The sequence below is a fragment of the Pholcus phalangioides genome, unplaced genomic scaffold (genome assembly GCF_987345545.1).
Source record: "Pholcus phalangioides strain wild (caught in Gottingen) unplaced genomic scaffold, Ppha-v1.0 ptg000016l_1, whole genome shotgun sequence".
In the NCBI taxonomy this organism is placed as follows: Eukaryota; Metazoa; Arthropoda; class Arachnida; order Araneae; family Pholcidae; genus Pholcus; species Pholcus phalangioides.
Window position 1 is genome coordinate 7,247,190 of NW_028301609.1, and position 22,933 is coordinate 7,270,122.

The 22,933-nt window shown below is 43.7% G+C and overlaps 1 protein-coding gene across 1 annotated transcript in view; it reads left to right on the forward strand.

Annotated features, from left to right (window-relative positions):
• The window catches only part of LOC149074964 (sal-like protein 1), a 74,233-nt gene extending 51,648 nt beyond the window's left edge, over positions 1-22,585 (forward strand). Inside the window, exon 2 of the mRNA XM_089245922.1 lies at positions 16,520-22,585. Coding sequence (XP_089102048.1) covers positions 16,520-20,685 — 4,166 coding nt within the window. The 3' untranslated portion in view covers positions 20,686-22,585. The remainder of the gene's footprint in view (positions 1-16,519) is intronic.
• Positions 22,586-22,933: the final 348 nt, after the last annotated feature.

Genomic DNA, 22,933 nt, shown 5'->3' on the forward strand with positions numbered 1-22,933 from the left:
ACGACGAATGATACAAAGGCCGAAATCGGACATAAAGGGCACAATGTACATTGGGGTGGCTATATTTTCCCTTTAGGCCGGGATTATATTAGAAAACTTAGTTCTTTCATAAAACTTGGAAAAACGTAACCAATAGGCGCATTAGTTGCATTGGCTTAGCGAATTTTTTCGAGATTTGTAAAACATCTAGACCGGGATTACACCATAACAGTTCTATAGAAGACTTTTACAAAACTGGGGAAAAAACAACCAATAAGCCTATTGGATATATTTGCTCGAATGTAACCGATAAGCTTATTGGTTACATTTTTCAAGTTTTATAAAATAACTTCTGTAAATTTTTTATAGTGTAATTCTGGCCTTAGTATATTTTTTCGCCTCGACTTCGTTTCATTAAAATGTTCCGTGTTTTCCCACCGCGTATTTTTTACGAAAATTACTTGAATTTTTATTCTCTATTTAAATCATGGGCGAAGAATGCATTCATAGCATGAATTATGATAATCGCCACTACAATAATTATAGTAATAATCAATAATAATTAGAGCACGGAAGTTTAGGCACTAAAAATGGTCGAAATAGGCACTAAAAATACATTTATTTTTGGAAGGAAGGGGAAAAATAACTAAAACCCAAAGGTATTAAGGGGGTCCTAAAATCGATTGCACTTAATCCGTCTGTCTTAATTATAGTTTATAATAACTGCATTATATTATCCAAGTTAGATTGATTTCAAGGCCAAAATGAAATGTTAGTAGACTCTCAGGATTAGGCCAATCTAGGGCCACCAGACGCGAAGCCGGTAGAGAAAATGATCTGTGGGGCTCCCTCGAGTTGTGAATAATTATGGTTTATTTGAAATAATTATAATTTCTATAGTTGAAACGGCCATCTTGTATTTTTGTAAAAAAAAATTTATAACTTATTTTATATTACCACACACATATGCGAGACTCCTTCAAGCACGGGGGCCCTGTGTGGCCGCATCTGTCACACGCTCAGAGGGCGACTCGGGTCAATTTAATCGAAAACTGAATATGTATGTTTAATAAATAGTCATGGCGGCTGTTTGCAGTGCAAAAAAAACATGATAATACAACATGGGGCCCCAGAACCCTGTGCTGCTACCCCCCCCCCTTCCCCTGTGTGAGCCATAACGTCAATTCATGACCTCTTAGGACAATCATCGGTCCACTATACACGTACAACGCAGTCCAATGCCTGAGCGAGACGTGTATTATATGAAGCATTACGGAGAAACAAAAATTTCCAATTTTCCTCTGCTTTTCTAACACGGGCTGCGTTATGTGAAACTGTTAAAATAGGCACACACACACACACACACACACACACACACATTTATGGCACGAAAATTTAAAAAAAAAAAACATTTTTGGCAAAAAAAAAAGGCATTTATAGCATTTTGCATGAACTTCCGGGCTCTATTAATAATCAATTATATAATACTAACTAAAAATAGTTATCTCACACGGTCATTTTGAACGCTTATTTTCGTGAATTTCATTTTGATCCACTGCGATGTGTAGAAACGCTTCTGTTCCCTCCATTGACAACTTTTGCTGGGTTAAATGGCAACTTCGTGTACTTTCAGCAACTTTTTTTTTAGCCATAATTGGTGATGTCCCATATTTTTCCTGTGGATTTCCTGAGGGAATATGGTCAGTCAGTGTATCGCGTTGTACTTTATTTCTAGAATACCTTTCACGGGCCACATTTAACATCTTGTTAACAGTAGGGTCGTCGTAACCGTTGGAATTACGACAACGCTACGTTAACAAGATGTTACCACTGAATACGACAATCCACAATCCAGGGTGGTGTTACCCCTATTCCAACATGAAATATCTATCACTTCCCGGCCTCTAACTGTAGCCATTGCAAGATCCATGATACATATTATACATATCTTTTCCTACTTCCCACAGGAAGCCATAAAATCATCTTTTTCCCGCTTCCTCTGCCCATAATCGGGCTTATTGTGAATCCCAGTTCTTATATTTGTTTTTCCCTCCCCCCTCTCCGTCCCGGAGAAACCCTTAACATCGTGTCATTTCTTTAGGAAATACCATCTATGTAGTACTTCCCCCCCTTCCCATCACGGAAAATATGCTTCTGGTGTCGACTTCCCTCCACCTTTTTATCTCTTCAGTACTTTCTCCCGGTCACTTTTCCCAAGAGCTGTTTTTACACCCGTACTCCTCTTCCCGCCATCACTGCAGAAGGCTCCAGAACCCATCTAGCCCCCCCCCCCTTTCTTCGTTTGTCCGGGATAATTGCAAGCCATGGACGAAAGTGGACATTACGACCCCTCGGCCAAACGTTCCAGGAATAACGTGGGCCGGGAAGAGAGAGGGGAAGAGTTCGAAAAGGATTACGGGTTATAATCTGTCGGCAAGTGGACAGCCGTTTTGGATGACCACTCCGGTATCCCCAGGATTGAGCGACCCCCCCCCCTTTCTTCTCCCAATCTTTTTCTTTTTTTTTTTCTTTCCTTATCCGGAATCTCTTTTCCTCGATTCCTTTTTTCCAGGCCTCAAATATTCCCTTTAGGAATACACGCAACGGGGAAAAAGGTGCAGATATGACTATGAGGAGGAGAAGAGGATCCCTCGGAATGCATTTCGGTATTTTTAGGTATAGTCAAACTCTGTTACAACGACAACTCGACTATAACGTAAGTAATCGTTGGTCCGAGCTGTTTCTACATAAAGATGGTAAAAATTATGTACTGTATGATAAGTATGCTGACAAGGGTGGGGGAGGGGTCAAAAATGGCTGAAAATCTGCTTACGGAATACTTGAATGGCCCCCCTTAGTTGTTACTCACTCGCTAACTGACTCGCATTGAACTGTTGTTGGTGAATTGTCAGTCAGTGAATTTTCTGTCGCTGAATAGTTGGTCGATGAATTTTCCTAGTGGTGAATTGTTTGTCGGTGAATTTTCAGTAAACTGACGGACTGGCATGTGTTCCCTTCTCCTAACCACTAATAAAAAATGTTTCGAGGGCATGGGTGATGGCATGATACGGCTCCAGGCCCCGTTTATTGGCATTATACAGAATGGGTGAAGAGTCCCGAACACGTTTTAAAAACCAATGAAAAATCAACCAAAAGATGCGATTGAATCATCGAGTTTTCTTTCACCATTTAAAAAAAGTATAAAATTTTACTCATAGATGGCGCTGCAGAACGTATAATGCATGAAATGTGACACAAACAATTCACAATTAAAATTTATTAGGATTTGCGTGATTATTTACCATATTTCAATGTGAGCGACCTTTTTGGATCGGGCCACATCTAAACGAGTAGAAAGGGTGCTCATATTCAGATTAGGTTAGTTCTATGTAGCGCAAATCCTAATACAAATTATAATCATATTAATCATGCACTGTTTGTAGCATTTCGTGAGTTATGTCGTTCTTTTAATCGTAGCGTCATCTGTGAGTGAAATTTTTAACTGATTTTATCATCCATAAAAAAAAGCCAAAAATAAATCGACGCTTTGATAAATATTTTTGTAGAAATCACCTTTTACGTCAATCAATTTATTTTTTTATTAATTTTCAGAATGTTCAGAATCAGAATTCGTCTTGCCCATTTACCCACAGTGCATATTATTTTAAAGCGTTTTATATTATCAATTATTTGCAATATTGATATTAATAAAATTCATATAATGAATCTACAAACTTACCATCGGCTCTAAGAACTAGTTGGTGATAGAGGTGTCAGGGTTTGGTTCAGTAGGTTCCTCTACTCAGGCTGGGACCCTGCTGAGATTCCAATCGAGAATGTAGAGCAGAGGTTTCCACCTTTTCAGTTCGTGTGGAAAACGAATATATTTCTCCAATATGTATAAATATTTTCATTGTTACACCACTGATAAATTTTGCGCCTATGTTACTCGATAACTTGCCGAACCCACGGGTTTCCATTAGAAGTTGGTAATTATATCATGTAGAGCAAAGTCTCCCAAACTTTTTGTTCCATCGCCCCCTTCATCAGAAATGTTTTCCCTCACATCGCCCCCCCCCAACTCAAGTAACCCCCATAGCATCCTATGTTAAATCAGTAGGTTCTATCGCCCCCTTGGACCATTCCATCGCCCACTTTGGGAAACACTGATGTAGAGCAAAGTCATTTGATCATTTTTGTCGCACCACGGTTAGTTTCTGCACCCTAGGGCTAATTAGACCGGGACCTACAATTTATTGCCGATAAACTGAACTGCAGGCTTGGTTTTGTACTCATCGAGAGGTTGGTGCGCTAACACCCTCGATGGGGGACTCTTGAATTGTTTCTGTGGTCACGTCGCCGTTTCTGTTGTACTCCTGTGTCAGGAAAGTTGTCTGACAAGGACGAACCGGGTATCGCGACACCGCTAAACACCCTTTGGTACTTTAGGCGAGTATCTTATCGACTTGGGCTACCGCGCCCTAGAGCAGAGTTTTCCAAACGTATTTCTCTCACCGTTCCTCCCCCACCCCCCTCTCTCTCTCTCTCTATAGAAAAATTTTCCTATTGCCCTCTTGTTAAACCAACCCATGAGCACGAATCTTGTTTTCTGAATTAGTGAAACAAACGACTCAAAAAGTACATTCTTAACAGGACTGAAAGCGAATTTGTGCAAGTGGGTTGCGACCCACAGGTTAATAGAGCCCCTGAAATACACCAAATTCTTATAAATTTTGAACCTATTTACGAATTTATGGGACGTCCCTGTACTATTTCATTCAGAATTAAATCATAAGTTCTGCCAGCGGACCACCTGCGCCGTCGTCGCGGACCATAGTTTGAGAAACTATGATATAAAGGAACTCTCGCACATTATACAATAATATACCATATAACAATCATTCGTCTTGCGAGATTAACCTCGTTTTATCCCATAGGTGTTAAGGTTACGTCTGCGCAACAGCGAACAAAACAGCCACCGTTTTTACCTTTTAAATAACAAGAAAAGTTCCAGACTAATAGCGCGCATCATCATCACTATTACAAACCGCCCGAGTAAATAGAAAATGGTGTATCATATAAGATATTATATTGAGTAAAACACCATTTTTGACAATCTTTTAATAGTTTTCTACGATGATCGGCTGTGGGAATTTAACAGGAAATGATCTGTGTGTGCATGTAATTGACACCCCCCTCAACATAAGGTTATCTATCATACGCCACCGCCATCTAGTATCCTTCCGCTATCGCCTTTTCACGTTCGGCTGATTATTTTGTGGTAGTGCCCCCCACAGACGCCTTTTTTTTTATGGGCAAGTTGACGCCGCCATTTAATAGTCCAGAAAAAAGGAAATGGATTTTTCACAGGATCATCATAAAAAGAATAAACAACATCCAGATCCAATTACCTGTTGGAACAGCCCCTCACTTCCAAGAGGAAATGGTTTAATAATCGATTGATATTTCGTTATGATTTTTTTCTTCTATCCATCGAAGGTTCGAGATTATAAAATTGTTCTTATCGAATGCTTATACATAGTGTTCAATGATTAAAATGGCATTTGTTTTTTTAATGGAAATAGACAATGTTTTTATGGGAAGGTTCTATTAAAAAGAAGCGGGTCCGCGTGTACGACCTACTTTTAGGGCAGTGTTTCTCAAAGTGTGCACCGCGGCAAGATGGAGATATTGATTTGTGTGCCTATTTTTATGTTTTGAAGAGGTTCTTTTACATGGGTAAATATCTACGAAACTATGCTTTGGAGACGCAGATGAATCTTGAGGAGGGCAAGGGGGTCGCGGGTCACAAGGTTTTAGAAACCACTGTTTTAGGGGAACGTCACGGTTTCTCTTCCAGAGAAAATTTTCTTCCAAAGTAACAAACCCTCAAAAAGCATTGTAAGTTCACTTTCTTTAGTCTAAAGCAGGAGCACGCCTGCAGCTTCAACCTACGCAGAAACCGGTTTCGAGGTGTGGCTAGCACAGCGAGGGCTATTTTAGCTGCGTAGTCACCCACATAAAACCGGTTTTGCGCAACTCAGAATACAACTCCAAGTGTGCACACTTGCCCCTAGGAAAAGGAAAGGATCCACACTTTTTCCTAGGAAAAGGTTTTCTACGGTGCGTGCAGCGTGAAATCGCTGATTGGTTAAAACCTGAAATTCGCGTTTTTTAACCAATCAGCGTTTTCACGCTGCACACGGTGCAGGTAACCTGCTCCTAGGAAAACCCGGCTTTAGGGTCAATTGCATCGAACGAAACAGGGTGGACGTTGCATGTGTCCTTGTCCCGAAAATTATTTAACATATTTACTTTCTCATCTTACTAAATTCTTTAACAAATGTTTTTCTCTCGCACTCTGTTATGAATCGTGAAATAATGTAACAATTCCTGAAAGAACTCCAAGTGAGATCTAAGAATTCATATTTGATCAGGGCCCTAACTTGTGAGGAACGGATTCTGGTTGGACAGCAATACGGTTCGGCCGTTCGTCGGTGCTTACTTTCCATACTTTACTCCTGCCGTGCGCGGTACCCCAGGCCTACAAGACGCTTTCACGCATGAAGTACTAAAGGGTGTTTAGAGGTGTCGTTAGTTTGTTACCCAATCCGTCCTTGTCGAGACTTTTCTGACGCGGGGGACAACATATCTGCACACACCAGACCAATCATGGCCCCCACTCTGTCCTCCATAGGACAGTGGTTCCCAACCTCTGGAAGCCCGCGGCCCGGTTGATTTCTCTTTTTTTTTTTTTGTGAGGGAAAGGCCCTATCATAAACATGACTAATAGGGATTAAATGGGAAAAGATGAGACAGTGAATCATTCACGGCCCTGTTTGACTGATGCCAGGGCGGGCCCGGCGGTTGAGAAACACTGCCATAAGGGATATAAGCTGGAAGGGTGTGGGCCATGGTGGAAGAAGAACCTGACGATGACGACGCCCAGACCGGACATGGACAAAGATTGCTACCGGAGGGAGTTTCACACCAAGGTGTTAGCGCACAAACCTCTCAATGAGTTTAAAAACAACAAAAATGTCGAACGCTGCCATTCGGAATCGACAATATATTGAATTTCTCGGTGTAAAATTGGCCCTCGTGTGTAGAAACCTCGTGGTGCGACAAAAACGATCAAATGAACAAACCCCACTGCTTCGACTGGAAGGGGGGGGGGACAACTCCAGGTGTCGCTAGGAATTTTCTTTCCTAGCAGGGTTGAAAATAAATGGAATAGCTTACCCTCGATTGTCGTAAATTGACACGTTCAAAAGGAAATACGATGTTAAAATATTTTTGGGATGAAGCGAGAGGCTATCCCTACTTAGGTAAGACAACCATTTTTACTAGCCAGTTTTTTAATTAATTATCCGTTTTTTCGTGATAATTGCCATTATTTTGAGTTGCTGCATTTTGATGCAAGTAACATCCGTATTTTTTATGGCAATCATTGTTTCAGTCATCGTCAGGCATTTCTCCTGTTGTGATATTTGTATAAATTTGCTGCCCCGGGCTATAGCTCACTAGGCCTCTCCCCCCGTAAATAAGCCTCTGACTGCGATGGAGAATTCGTGCATTGTCCACTGGTAGAGCTGCCCTTGGGGGGTGTGACAGGGGCGTCCCACCGCGGCCGCAGTTTGGGAGGCCCCGCACTTTATGGTAATAGAAGTGAAAAAATATACGAAGAAAAATTTTCAATTCTGGGATTTTTTTCTCTCATTAATTCCGAGTTTTCATTAATGGGTCATTCAAGTATTACGTCAGCATATAGGGGGGGGCGAGAGGGGGTTTCGGATTTGCTGAATTTTGATGACGAGGGGGGGGGGTTTGAAGGTTGCTTATGTCATCAATCACCCCTTTTTGAAGATATGAAATATTCTAAGCTACTGACGAAATTTTGCTGACGGGGGGAGGGGGTCAGTGTTTTGCTGACAAGGGGGAAGGGGGTCAAAAATGGCTGAAAATCTGCTTGCGTAATACTTGAATGGCCCCTAATTCTGAAATTCTTTTTTACTAATTCTAAATTTTCATGAATTCTGTGATTTCTTTCTTTCTTAGATTTAATTTCAATTAATTATGGGAATTTTTTTTGATTTAATTCTGAATTTTAATTTTTGAGTAGATATTTTTCCAGCATTCCTGTGTATTCTGTAGTAATGCATGAATCTTTGGATGCGGATTCCCCCCCCCCCCCTTCCTCAAAATATATGAAATCGGGGCTAAAGAGCACCGAGGCCCGCGTCTTATAAAGGAAGCCCTGACCTAAGGGAAGCAAATCATCCAGAGTGATTTCGATTTGCGGTCGGTCCCCACCACGATATCCATGATTTCTAATCCATAGACATATTTCTGTAGTAATAAACTCCGTCCCTCCCAAAAAAAAAAATGATACTAATACCCGAAATCATTCCAGTCGTTTGCACAGCGTCTATTCGCATCAACAGAGGACATTGGTCTCTTATTATTATCGTCTTTGTGTGTTTTTTTGTTTTGTTTTTTGTGGGACGGTGGAAATTTCTGATTGTTGGGTGGGTGGAAAAACAACGGTGTGTTCGGTGCAATAAATGGCATCATAAGGAACGGATGTTGCTGTTGCAGCATCGTTCTAAGCGAAGAATTAGACAAGTCGTGTGTGACAACAACGGCAGGAATGTCAAACATGTCGCGTTTGATGACCAAGAGGAGGTTCGGAGGTGGGAAAAACACATTAACGTGAATTTATACATTTTGGCGAGAAATGGCATCTTTTTTAATACGGACGTTGATAATGCACCTAATGTTTTGGCGATTTTTTTTTTTTTTCGGATGTAACCCGTTGAATATTATTCTTGTTACAAACTATAGTAGAACCTGTCAGTTTTTGGACACCTGTATTCTGGACACCTCCCCACACTGAACGGTTTTGAATGAAATCAAGCATAATCCTATAACCCAGAATGTCCATAATACCTCTGTATGATATATGCACATAACCTCTGGCACTCGGCGTCATCTGATATGGTCTGCAAACCTCAAACCTCCCATTTGTACAAATAAACTAAGCGACACTCACTGATCACTAGTGGTCCGCGGCACATTCCCAGATCACTTGAGTGATCTGAAGCGTTGTTTCAGATCACTTTTGCTGCACAGTTTCACTTCAGTTAAGTGGCCCGCGTTGCAGTTCCACATCGTTTAAATGATCCGCCGCACAGTCTCAGATCACTTAAGTGACCTGGGGAGGGGGCGATGTTTCAAATCACTAAAATTACCCGCGGCACATTATCGATTCGATTATGTGGTCCGTGGCACATTTCCAGATCGATTAATTAACCCGCAGTACATTACAGATTGCTTAAGTAACCTGGGACACATTTACAGATGACTTAGGTGATGTCGGACAGCGCTCCAGATCACTTAAGTGGCCTGCGGCACACTCCCACATCAGCGGTTCTCAACCTTTTTGACTCGCGGAGCCCTGTTTGGCTCGAGGAACCATTTTTTGTGCATAATTTTTACGGCAGAACCTTGTAGGCCTCTTTTATTTATCAATCAAATTTATTGATTTATATTATTTTCCTCGAGTCACCGCGGAGCCCCTGGGACGTGCACACGGAGCACCGGTTGAGAACCCCTGACTTGAGGGATCCACAGTACATCCACGAATCACTTAAGAGAGCAGCCCGCGGCATATTTACAGTTTAATTAAGTGGCCCGCACTCTCCCAAAGGTTGAGCGCCCTTGCTCTATACCTTTTACACCTCTCTAACATAGACAGATTTTAATTGAATCGTGGGTTTTGCTATACTGTGCCTGTCACCTTAGCAAAAAAAAATGTTCCGATGGTTATTCAAGTAACCTGTGAATGAACCATAGAGTAATAATAATACTAAGCTTATATGTCTTTAGTCTGCGGAATGAACTCTGGGTTATTAAAAGATCTGCTGAATATGCTGGGTCACTTAAGTATGAGAAACTTATCATGCGTCATTTAAGTGAGCCTGGAATGTACCGCGGGTCACCTGAGTGATCAGGAATTGTGCTGTGGGTAACTTAAGTGAACTTTGAAGTGTGCTGTGGGTAACTTAAGTGAACTTTGAAGTGTGCTGTGGGTAACTTAAGTGAACTTTGAAGTGTGCTGTGGGTAACTTAAGTGAACTTTGAAGTGTGCTGTGGGTAACTTAAGTGAACTTTGAAGTGTACCGCGGATAACTTAATGTGATCTACAAATCTGCGGTTGGCCGCTTGAGTTATCTAAAATGGTGTCGCGGGCCGTTTGAGTAGTCTAGGACTGTGTCGCGGGTTACTCAAGTGACCTGTGAATAAACCCTGGGTTATTAAGTGATTCGGGAATGTGCTAGTGTCACTCAAGTGACAATCTCCCGGACCTATAATAAAATAATACTATTAATCCGAAAGACTCTTCCATGTGTCGCTTGGTTTGGTTTTCACAAAATTAGATTTGAGGTCACTTCAGATGACTTCGAGGACCACATTTGGCCTACTGACAGTGGGGTGAGCATGTATGGTTTCGTTTAAAGACCGAAATTTTTCTGTGGTCATCAGCGATGAGTGGCCAGATTCTAGCCATCCGGGACTAGCGTCAGGTTACACGGTCATCTCTCTCTCTCTCCTCTCATCGCGACTGTAATTCTTCACAAGGCCTGCGGACACTAAAAATCTCCCGGACCTATAATAAAGGAATACTATTAATCCGAAAGGCTCTTCCATAAAACCTCACCCTCTCACTCACTCACTCTCTCTCCCCGGAGCACCAGGTTGCTCAAGCTACCACCAACACTCTCAATAACTCCCACCACCACCGAGAGGAAAATCGAACTTTCTAGAGGGGGGGAAAAAAATCGTGTTTTTTTCCTTATTTCTCTCGTTTTCCGCTGTAAATCGAACCCGACAAACTTCCGGTCTAGCCGTCCATGGTCCAGTATTGAGGTGACTGGTCAGTGGTGTGGGGGAGGGAGAAACCAAAAAAAAAAGAGTGGATAGTGGGAGCACCACAGCTAATCAAAGCGCTCCCTACCATCCACCCACCCACCACAGTGGCGTAGATGGACAGAATGGACTGGGTGCGGTGATGGTCACTATTTTTTTTTTTTTTTTAGTTGTCCACCGTTTTGTGTGCGTGTCTCGTCCACTACCTTCCAGTTTTTCCGATGTCCCGTTTTTTTTGTTTTTTTATTTTAACTTACTACGTTCGTTGTCCATACCGATTCCCTTGATAAAAATGACCACCGGTCGAGAGGGGGGGGTGGGGGGAAGTGGGAGGACGTTGGTGCGCTTGATATTGGACAATGAACGGGAGCGGGAAAAAAAAAATCAAAAGAATTATTGGCCGGGACACAAGAACATCCTCTGAAATGGACAAAAAAAAAATTATCCCGGACATATGTTTTACGCTTTCGGAACTCGGACCAACGCAACGCTCCTCCTCCGCCCCTGGAATCTCATCCCACGGTATCGAGGAATCGATCGCGGTACAGGTGTGCTCCATTTCTTGGCGATACATAAAGGCACACTTTCAATTATATTCCTTTTTGAGTGGCCATCGATTCATTTGGCAATTTACTTTTGTTTCTTTGGTACAGACCCCCCCCCCCCCGAAGCTATCGGCCCGAAGTCTTCTACAATGCAATTGAGGGCAAAAAAAATGAAGAAAAATCAACGAAATTGGAGACACATTGTTGAAAAAACACATTGTTGTGAAAACCCATTGTTGAGCGTGGGAAAGTTTTTTTTTCTTCCTACTGTACTGTATAATATAGGGAAGGATCACGTGTAACCATGGTTACCAAAAAAAAACTGCGTGCGTGAAAACGCGCTCCTGAAGGGGAAACCGAAACTACGAATATTTTGATTTTATGAAAATTGTCTTTAGTCTGTGTAAAACAGATGTAACCACCTCGGAACTCGGAGTTTCTGATCACAATAACCAATTGATAACAACATCCAAAAAAAAAAATCTGGAAGGGTAAACCATATGTTCCATTTGGTCGAGAGGGACGTATAAAAACGGGACAATCGCTTTTCTTTCCGACATGCCGGTTGCAAAAAAAAATTTTTTTGAATCTGTGAATCTGGTCAACCAAAAAAACTGAGTACCAGGGCCAAGTGATTTTTCTGAGGCCCTACTTGGCAAATTTTCGAAAAATTAACTACTCAATTTTCTGAGGCCCCTCTTCTCTTGAGGTCCCCGGGCCATGCGTTAAGACAACACTGCTGAGTACGGAAATGTTTGTGAACAATAGAGGAGAAGGGAACATCTTCTGACCTCTTACGTAGTTTTGCAGGTTGATAACGATAACTTACGAGAATAAACGTAAGTATGGTTTGATGTCAGCTCTTAAAAGGCTCAAACAAATCTTTTGAAGGGACAAAAAAAACCGAAGTCTTGGTAACTATAAACGGACACAATTTATAATATTAGTCCTTTCTATACTTCTCAAAAGTCATAACATTACCCAGATTACATTATCCTTGATTACAATAAGCGGTGTCTACTGTAATAAATTTAAAAAGGCTACTTTTAATTTTTATTATAGCGTTCTTGACCCACTGGTCTGCAGACCGGTATCGGTCCGCGGGAATTTTCGGCCAGATCGCGGAATATTTCGGCAATATTTAGCCACTACATAATTATAGATACGATATAATGCAAATCGATCGTTTAATCGATTTGTATTACCGATCGATTAGATAAACGATTTAATAAATAAGCTTAAGGTCAGAAGGCGTGTGTCCGTGAAGTATTTCTATTTATTTTTTTGCTAGTCCTCAAATTTAAACTATTTCAACTATTTTCTGTCCAGTCCGCATATTACTTCTCGCATTTACTTTTTTTCGGCCGTCTGCAAATTATTTCCCGCATTTACTTTTTTTCGGCCGTCTGCAAATTATTTCCCGCATTTACTTTTTTTCGGCCGTCTGCATATTATTTCTCGCATTTACTTTTTTCGGCCGTCTGCAAATTATTTCCCGTATTTAATTTTTTCTGCCGTCTGCAAATTATTTCTCGCATTTACTTTTTTTCGGCCGTCTGCATATTATTTCTCGCATTTACTTTTTTTTCGGCCGTCTGCAAATTATTTCCCGCATTTACTTTTTTCGGCCGTCTGCAAATTATTTCCCGCATTTACTTTTTTTCGGCCGTCTGCAAATTATTTCCAGCATTTCCTTTTATCGGCCGTCTGCATATTATTTCCCGCATTTAATTTTTTTCGGCCGTCTGCAAATTATTTCCAGCATTTCCTTTTATCGGCCGTCTGCAAATTATTTCCCGCATTTCCTTTTTTCGGCCGTCTGCAAATTATTTCCCGCATTTACTTTTTTTCGGCCGTCTGCATATTATTTCTCGCATTTACTTTTTTTTCGGCCGTCTGCAAATTATTTCCCGCATTTACTTTTTTTCGGCCGTCTGCATATTATTTCTCGCATTTACTTTTTTTTCGGCCGTCTGCAAATTATTTCCCGCATTTCCTTTTTTCGGCCGTCTGCAAATTATTTCCCGTATTTAATTTTTTCTGCCGTCTGCAAATTATTTCTCGCATTTACTTTTTTTCGGCCGTCTGCAAATTATTTCTCGCATTTCCTTTTTTCGGCCGTCTGCATATTATTTCTCGCATTTCCTTTTCGTCCGTCTGCAAATTATTTCCCGCATTTATTTCTTTTTTTTTATGCGTAAATTAGTTGTCAGTTATGTATTTTTTTTACCAATTCTCAAATTATTTGTAAAATTTATGGTTTGCCGGTACCCAAATTATTTCTATTTGTAACTTTCTTGCCAGTGCATAAATTATATTATTTTCTGGCGGTCTCTTCTCAAATTATTTCTCCCGTCTTTTCCCCCCGTCCTCAAATTATTTCTCCTATTCATTTTTCACCGTTCCGCAAATCATTTCCTCCATTTGTATATTTATTTGAAATTTATTTTCTGCCGTCCTGAAATTATTTATCCTGTTTATTTACGTTTTTGTTGTTCGAAAAACATGTTTATATTGAATCGGCCGAAATGTTTCGAGGACCGGCAGGAAATTCTCACGAACCAGCGATTGAAGAACATTGGCCTGCTTCATAAAAACCAAACCAAAAAAAAATATGGCATTTTACAGGGATTTTAGAGATTTCTATGCCGGTTAAAAAGGGATTAATCCATTTCTGTTAATTTAAAAATACTTTTTGAAGGTTAACCACAACTCAAAATGTCTCTGGGAGAGAGATTCCTTGCCCCCCCCCCCCACTTCCCTCAAGAAAATTCGATCCTGCGTTTACACCCCCCTGCATCCAACCAATACTTTCATTTCCGCCTGGTGAAGGTCTATATAGTCATCATGGTCCGCGGAGCAAAAATCTCTTCTCCATCGGATCGCATTAATGATTCCACATGCTCAAGCTTCATATAATGTACCATATGTATGTGTTTATTGTACCGGTATCTTTTTTGGGGGAGGGGGGACAAAAAAAACGCGACATGTGCGCATCCTGTATCTATGGTAGGCCGTCCTTAAACCGGCATTACAAAAATTGTCTTTACCGGTTGAAAATTACGACGGAATTCGCAACACGCCCACTGATAGGTCCTCCTTGACGTGTGCTCGTCTCACTTCTTCGTAGGTCTTCTCATCTCTCTTTTTTTTATATATTAAAGACAAGACAGACCAACCATCTGTCGTTTCAAGAACGTCGTTCATGCGTTCATGTAGTAAGTAGCCTTACAAGTTTTTTGCCAAATACTCCAATGTCTGAATTTTTTTTTTTTCTTTTGAAGAAGCCATGACACGGGATGTTGAGTTTTTTTTTTATAGTTTCTTAATGCTTTTGATGGTTATATCATTGGTGTCGTTCTTGTCGAGTGTGGTTTTTTTTTTTTTCTTCCGAGGAATGTAAAAACAAATAACAATTATGGGGTGGCTGAGAAACAACATGTTCTGTCATCCGGTAGCGAAGAAGAAGAACGTCCATCATCAAAAGAAAGGCATTCAGCGTGGAGAGGACGTCATCCCCATTCAGGCAATAAAAGAAAACGCATTATGCGTGTGTTTAAATATGTGTTTTCTTAATAGTTGAGGTGGGAAGAAACAAGGACCGAAATGTAGTGCGTACGCGTACTTAAAGGATGGCGGGTGACGCGACACGCGTTCGTAGGTCTTCCCTTTTTCCGTCATAGTTTGATGCTCTTCTATTTTCTCTGCTCGCCTCGGACCATTAAGTCAATCTCGCATCAAACATAATCCTCAAACTGATTACATGTCATGATTTCTAGAAAAATTTATTTCAAAATGGATGACGAACCTGTTCGGTATCGTTGGATGTTAGATTCGGAAAAATTGTTCCATGTGTCCGGTCGGACCCGCTTTCAACGGTGCCAGCACATAATATTCGATTATGCCGGGAATCGATATCAACAATTGAATTTCATTGTGATGTTGAAAATAATTACATTGAGTTGGCAATTAAATTGAAAATTCAATTGCAGTTTTACACCGTTATTACAGTTTTTTTTAAATGCTATATCATATCTCTCATGCTAAAAGCACTAATGTGCAAATTTTCCCTTTCTTTTATAAGCTAGTTGGATACTTAATTTTATCTTAAACGCTAATGTATATCCCTATTGAAACACGTTACACAACATTTTAAGAAAATAACTTGCATAGAGTGGCATGGGTAGAGTTAACATTCAAACGACATTTCCTATGTTCTTTTTGTTTTTTCCCCAAAGTCATTGCACATTCGTGTTTCTAGCATGGGGGGAGGGGAAGCGATATATGTATAAAATGTGGAAAGTCAAGCCATTTGCCCTCACTTAAAAATGTGGAAGACAGATGGTAACACACAAGTATAACACGAAATAAGCATAACTTTATAACTTTGTCCGCATAAATACGTTAGGAACACGCACACACACGTTCCTGTATGTACAAATCGGTTAGAAATTCCTCAAAGGAGCATTTACCGACGGAAAAATCAACGCTGGGAAAATTCACAGACAACAGTTGGTCACCAGTGAGTGACCGACCGAGTGGTTGAACAAATGAAGTGAATGTGCTATCGAGTGAGTGGCCGAATGAGCTGGTGAATGAGTAACGGTATGAGCAATCGAGTAAGTGAGTGATTGAGTGACCGAGTTACCAACTGCTCCCTCACTTACTCATTCACCCACCCACTCGCTCACTCATTCGCTATTATGTCGGTGGATTTTCCCATCGAAAAAATTTTCTTTTCGGTGAATATTTGTCGGAGAATTGATTAGTTTTTCACACAAATTACGAGGTGCATTTACGCAGGGCCGTCTTAAGAGTGCCATGGGCCTCCGGGTCAAGTAATTTTTATGAAGCCCTACCTGTCAAATTCACTTACTTACTCCTGAGAAGTTCAACCAGATCTCATCTTTGTGAGAGCCCCCCCCTCCTCCTTCTCTTGAGCCTCCCGGGTCCCGTGCGTTAACACTGCACTACATGTACGGTTAAATGATAATAGCTATGCTGTATGAGATTCGATGTCTGATTTGCATTCTATAATAAATAATGTGTTGCGTGTTTCCTTCCAGGAATTTCGGCGAGCAGCGACAACGAGGACGACGAGCACGTGTGTGGGAAATGCCGCGCCGAGTTCCTGACGCTGTCCGATTTCCTAAAGCACAAGATAACGTGCGTCAGCAAGAGGCCGGTACTGGTGTGCACCGACGCCGTGACCTCCAGAGAAAACGACTCGCATTCCAGGGACGCCGAACCACCGTCGGACGACGAACGTCCGCCAATCCTCACGGCGGTGGACACCGCTTTCTACAACGGAGATAATCAGCACAGAATCAATCCGATAACTCAGTTCCAAAACCTACCTCAGATAGTTCAGCGGATGTCGGCCACAAACGTGACTATAGCGGAACTGCGCAACACCACCGTGGCAGTGTCACAACACGGTAGGAACCTACCGCGCACGCAGCTAGCCGCGATACTGTCCGAGTTGCGCCGGCAGCAGGCGGCCCAAATGCACGCGATCGAGATGCTCAGCGCCGAAATACTCGGGGAGCCGATCTCTCCGACGTCGATCCCTCTGGTGGGAACTGCGGCCCTCACTCCTCCCCAGAGTGGGTCCGAGGGTGCGGTGGGCGGTGCGACGCCCACCAACAGCCACCACCCGTCTGCGCCGGTGGCGGCCAGAACGTCCGTCTCGAATTCCGAAGAGAACGCGCCGCTCTTGACCGAGAACGACGGAGGTGTGTACGAACCGAACACGCTCGAACTGCTGCAGCGACACACGGAGAAAGCGTTGCAACAGACCATGTGCGGCACGTACTACTTGAGCAACATTGGACTCAAACGCACCAAAGACTCGAAACAAGAAGAATCGCAACAACGGCACAGGTGCAGGTTCTGTGGCAAATATTTCGGCAGTGACAGCGCCCTGCAAATCCACGTCAGGTCTCACACGGGTGAGAGACCTTTCAAGTGCAACGTCTGTGGCAGCTGTTTCTCCACCAGGGGCAACCTCAAAGTGCATTTCCAGCGTCACAGAGAACGGCTGGAAATACCCCCGGAGTTGATGATGAACGGCGACTTGAGCAACCCACCGCAATCGTCTAACGGGGACGCTCCCACGAACGCCAACAACGACCTGGATCAGAACGACAGGGCCTTGGACTTCTCCACGAACGCCGAATCGTGCAAGAGCCCGCAGCTGGGCGCCGAGCAGAACAACTGCAGGTCGAGAAGCATAACGCCGAACGAGATGTCGGCCCTGAGCGACGACGAGTCCGGAGACATATCCGTCGACGACAACTTGAGGAACGACGACCACGAGTACGACGACGAAGACGACGACGACAGGGCCTCGAACCTATCCGCCGCCAACGACAACCTGGACGTCGATTCGGACAACCAGCTCCATTCATCCCCGTTCACATCCCCATCCTTTGGTTCTATCTTCCGTCCCAGCAGCTTCAGCAACTCTTTGTCTGAAAACATTCCCGTGTGCCTACCCTCGAACAGGACGTCGACGGAGGGCAGCGGCGGTGGCAGCAACGTCGCTCTGCACCAGGACCCGGCACTCTACCAGGAACTGCTGCCGCGGATAGGATCGAACGACAACTCCTGGGAAAGCTTGATGGAAGTCACGGAGACTTCCGAGACCTCGAAACTGCAGAAACTCGTGGATAACATAGAAGTGGCTGATCCGAATCAGTGTATAATATGTCAGCGCGTGCTAAGTTGCAGAAGTGCACTGCAAATGCACTACCGCACTCACACGGGTGAGAGGCCGTTCAAGTGCAAGATATGCGGTAGAGCTTTCACCACGAAGGGTAACCTCAAGACCCACATGGGTGTGCACCGCCACAAGCCTCCGTCACGTGTGCTCCATCAGTGTCCAGTCTGTCACAAGCAGTTCGCAAACTCCATAATACTGCAGCAGCACATCCGTATGCACACTGCCGTCACGAACGTACCTCTGTCGGATAACCTGTATTTCCCTGACGACAAAAACCAAACCCTGTTGCCACCATCATACCCGCGTCCGATGGCGACACTGTCTCAGCAGGTGGCGATGGAGCCGCTTGCCCTCACCAGTTCCGAATCGAGATATCAGAGCGAAAACCTAAAAGCTTCGGACTCCGTCATAAAAATCGCCAAGTCCGATCACAACATGAGCTCGTCTCGAGCATCGTCACCTGCGGCCAGCACATCCAGCGGCGGAGACGGCCCCAACAACATAAGCGCTCAGGGTGACGATCTGGCCATGGACGACGACGTCGTCACGAAGCAGGACGAGAGCTCGAAAGATCTCGACGTATCCAAAAGATCATCCACGGGTGTCGACAACGTGTCTCCAGTGAGCAGCATCACTCATGAAGACAACAACGCTCCTGATGAGAAGAAAGACTCTCCCCTAGGCGTTCCGAACGAATCCGTATCGAAAGCTCAAGATCCGATTAAGAACGTAGGACCCGCCGTCGCTTCGTCGACACCCTTGAAAAAGGACCAGTCCCCGCCGCAAGCGAATGGTCAAGAACCGTCATTGATGCCGAAACCGGAAAACACCAGGAGTAACACGATCATGCTGAACTTGCCCAGCGACAAGCCGCTGCCGATGAGTCTCCCGAACGATTGTCGCATCCCGCTCAGCCTGCATCAGCCACCACCCGAGAGACAGATGCACCACTTGAGCGTCCCGAACACGCAAAGTGATTTCACCACCTCGCTGACAGCCCTTGAGAACCAAGTGAAGGCCATCAACAGCAGCACGACCAGCCCACTGCCGTTCCCGGCCCCTTATGGGCTGGGTTTCGGCATCCCACCGTATTACCGACACGACTTTGGGTTCGGTGCCTATGCTTCCTCTGCCAAAGATAAGATGGGGCGATCGTTTTCGCCTTCCAACGGCAAGAACGTGTCCGCCGACAGCTCGGCCGACGAACGGTCTACACCAGGCTCGACGATCAAATCCGAATCGCCCAACATCTCGTCTCTGAGGTCGGAGAGCGGTGCCCTGGACCTCACGCCCAGGGGCTCGTCCTCGTCGACCCCGAGCAGCGCCAGCTTATCACGTAGCGCAACAGCAGCTGATTTGAAAGTGTTCACCCCCTTGGCTGGACTGCCGTTCCCGCCTTCGCCGCACTCTCGCATAGGCACGACTTGCCAGATCTGCTTCAAGACCTTTGCCTGCCAGAGCGCGCTGGAGATACATTACCGCAGTCATACCAAAGAGCGGCCTTTCAAGTGCGACGTCTGCGACCGCGGCTTCTCCACCAAGGGCAACATGAAACAGCACATGTTGACACACAAGATCAGAGACCTACCTCCGCAACTGTTCACTTCAAGCTCGACGACGTTGTCTCCGATATCCACGGCCCTACCGGCCACAACCGCAGGGGTTACGCCTCCACCGAAGAAGTTCGAGGACCAGCCACCGAACAAGAGGTCCTCGAACGACGGCCATTCTCCGAAGAGGCCGCCGGGCATACCGAAGCACGTGTGCGAAGTGTGCCGTAAGCCCTTCTCCAGTGGCAGCGCCCTGCAGATCCACATGAGGACGCACACGGGCGTCAAACCATTCCAGTGCAATATCTGCAGCCGCGCTTTCACCACGAAGGGTAACTTGAAGGTGCACATGGGCACCCACCTGTCCACCAGTGGCACTTCCCGGAGAGGTAGGCGCATGTCTTTAGACATATCGCCACTGAATCTACCGACCCTGGGCAAGCCCGGGGAATTCCCCCGACCGGACATGTTCTTCCCGTACCTCCCGCCGTTCATGAAGAGCGTCCTACCACCACACCCACCAAAGATGAACGAGATCTCCGTCATCCAGTCGGCCGGCAACAGGGACGACGCCCTCAACAGCATCGGCTCGGCTCTGGCCCACCACGCGTCGTTCGGTCCCGCACCACCGCCGCCGCCCCCTCCAACGACGCGTCCCATGGCCCAACACCTCAAGCCCGACGACAAGGTCGACGACGGTCACAAATCTCCGATCCGGAGCAGGGAGAGGTCCTCCTCGACGTCACCTGGTGCCGCTTCAGACATGACCATGGTGGACAGGAACACGGCCGCCGTCGCCGCATCTTGGGGGTGGAAGATAGCGTGTAACAGGTGCAACAAGATCTGCTCGTCGTCCACCGAGCTGGAGCTTCACATCAGCGCCGAACACACGAAGAACGAATCAGCGTCGTCCGTCGTCGAAAACCTGAGCGTCGTCACACCAAAGAGCGCCGCCTGAAAGACATTCGCCAGAGAAGTTCCTAATCCGAACAATACGCAACACTAGTCGTCGCCATCGTCGATCCCACACTCGAGCGCGTGTAACACGAGTGTGGCTGATCTCCATATCGAGTGTGCAAAGACACACTCTCTACACGACACCAATGTAGATGCAATTTCGAACAATTTAGTCACGTGTCCGCGCCAATATCAACACGGCGGACGTCGGATTCGGCATCCGCCAAATGAGTTCCCAAGGTCCCATCAAAGACATTCCCGTTCGAAGCCACTCTTTGGACCTTGTCTGATCGGAGCTCATCCCCGTCGTTGTTCGTCCCTCCCTCCAAAGAGAAAAACTTTTTTTTTTCATTCCTGTGATAAGAATTTCAGCATAGATTCCACTCGAAAACATGACGGATTATCATATCGTAATTATCATTATAATTATAATTGTAAATCATGAGGTGATGGAATTTATGTACAGGGTATCCCATGAGTTCTTGAATAGTTTGAAAATCCGTAAAAATTGAACGAATTTGTGTATTTGAATACCGTTTGCGAAAACGTTATTCCTCAAGTAGGAGGATTTGAGTACGATAAAAAAAACTTCAAGTTTTTGTCAATAGGGGGCGCTGAACGAGAATCATTAGAAATCGCTAGAAATATACAAACCAGGGTCGTATAAAGTGCAGGGTGTACGGTTTAACAGCTCGTTTCTGAATTTTTCTGTTACTGGCACTTACATAAGGTTTCCATTGCGCTGCACGAAAGCAAATCACAGAATGCTAGACCTTCCTTCAATCTCTGCTTTACCCGAAACGTTCGTAAAGCTTCAGTCGGCGATTGTGGTGAAATAATTATAAGTGTAAATTTCGATCCCATTTTGAAAAGTGGCGGGACAAAAATTACAATAGTTTCGTGCTATATGGCATGATAGTGCTTCACCCCCCCCCCCTAATGTGAATACCACAATGATAACCTTATGTAAGCGCCAGTTACAGGAAAATTTAGAAATGAAGTGTTATATAATCACCATGCTGCATTTTATAGGACTCCCATTTGCATATTCCTAGTGATTTGCTTTCGTGAGCCCTCTATCGAAGAAAATTTGAACTAATTTTTGGTATACCCAAAAAAAAAAATAATAAAATCCCCTACTTCGTGAAATTTTCTCAAGCGGTTATTCAAATGAACCAATTTCTCTCAATTTTTATGAATTTTTAAACTATTCACGAATTTTCACACGGGACACCCTGTACCGCGCAGACGTTTCCGATTATTGTAATTGTTTTTAATTGTTTATGTGACGTCACGGCCCCTCCTTTCGCCAGCTGATCAATTTCATCGCCCCGCCCACTTTATAGGAACGAGAGCCGTTAATGTGTTCATATGTATTTAATATAGCCAAGAGATATAAGCCCCCCTCCCTCACGCCCACTTTATTAGAAATCGTGATTGATTGGAATATAGTTGTGATGTGTTTAGAACCAATGGGGAGGGAAGTCTTTTGTTTTTCAGTGTAAATATACATTTTAAATGGAATTTAGAATTAATTTTTTTTGTTTTCATTTCGGTCGAAATTGTGCGTATCGTGAAGAAATAAGGAAAAAAAGAGGAGAGAGAAACATTTTTTTCCCCCCCCCCCAATATTATTGAAAATTCAATTATTTGAAATTTTTGTGTGTTGTGCGCGCGCGTCTCTTAATTTCTTTGATGCGTTAATAATTGTAAAGAAGAAGAAGAATTTGTTACTCGCGGTAATTAAACATATGCACGAAAAAGGAGTATATATATAATGTAATTTCTGAAGAGAGGGGGAAAGAAGATAAACCATCAAATATTTGTTATTGTGTCCACGAAAAATGTTACATCTTTTGGTCTTTCGGAGAAATATGTATAAATAAATACAAAAGAGACTACTTTTTGTTGTGTGTGTGTGTTTATTGTGCCCATTACGGGCCGTTCAAGTGTTACGTAAGCAAAATTTTTAGCCATTTTTGACTCCCCTCCCAAGCTAAATTTCGTCATCACCTCTGAATCCTAACGCGTATTGGTGGGATCAGAAATGTACACGTAGGGGGGGCGGCTTGTGCCCCCCCCCCCCAACGATCAAAAATTTATTTTTTAATGCAAAAAATATTTTTTTTAAATTTCGGAAGAAAATACCGTTATATGTTAAGTATAATCAATTTCTGTTAATATTTCAATGCTATTTGAAAGGCTATGAACTCAAAATTTATCTTTAATAAATTCATCGCGACCCACCC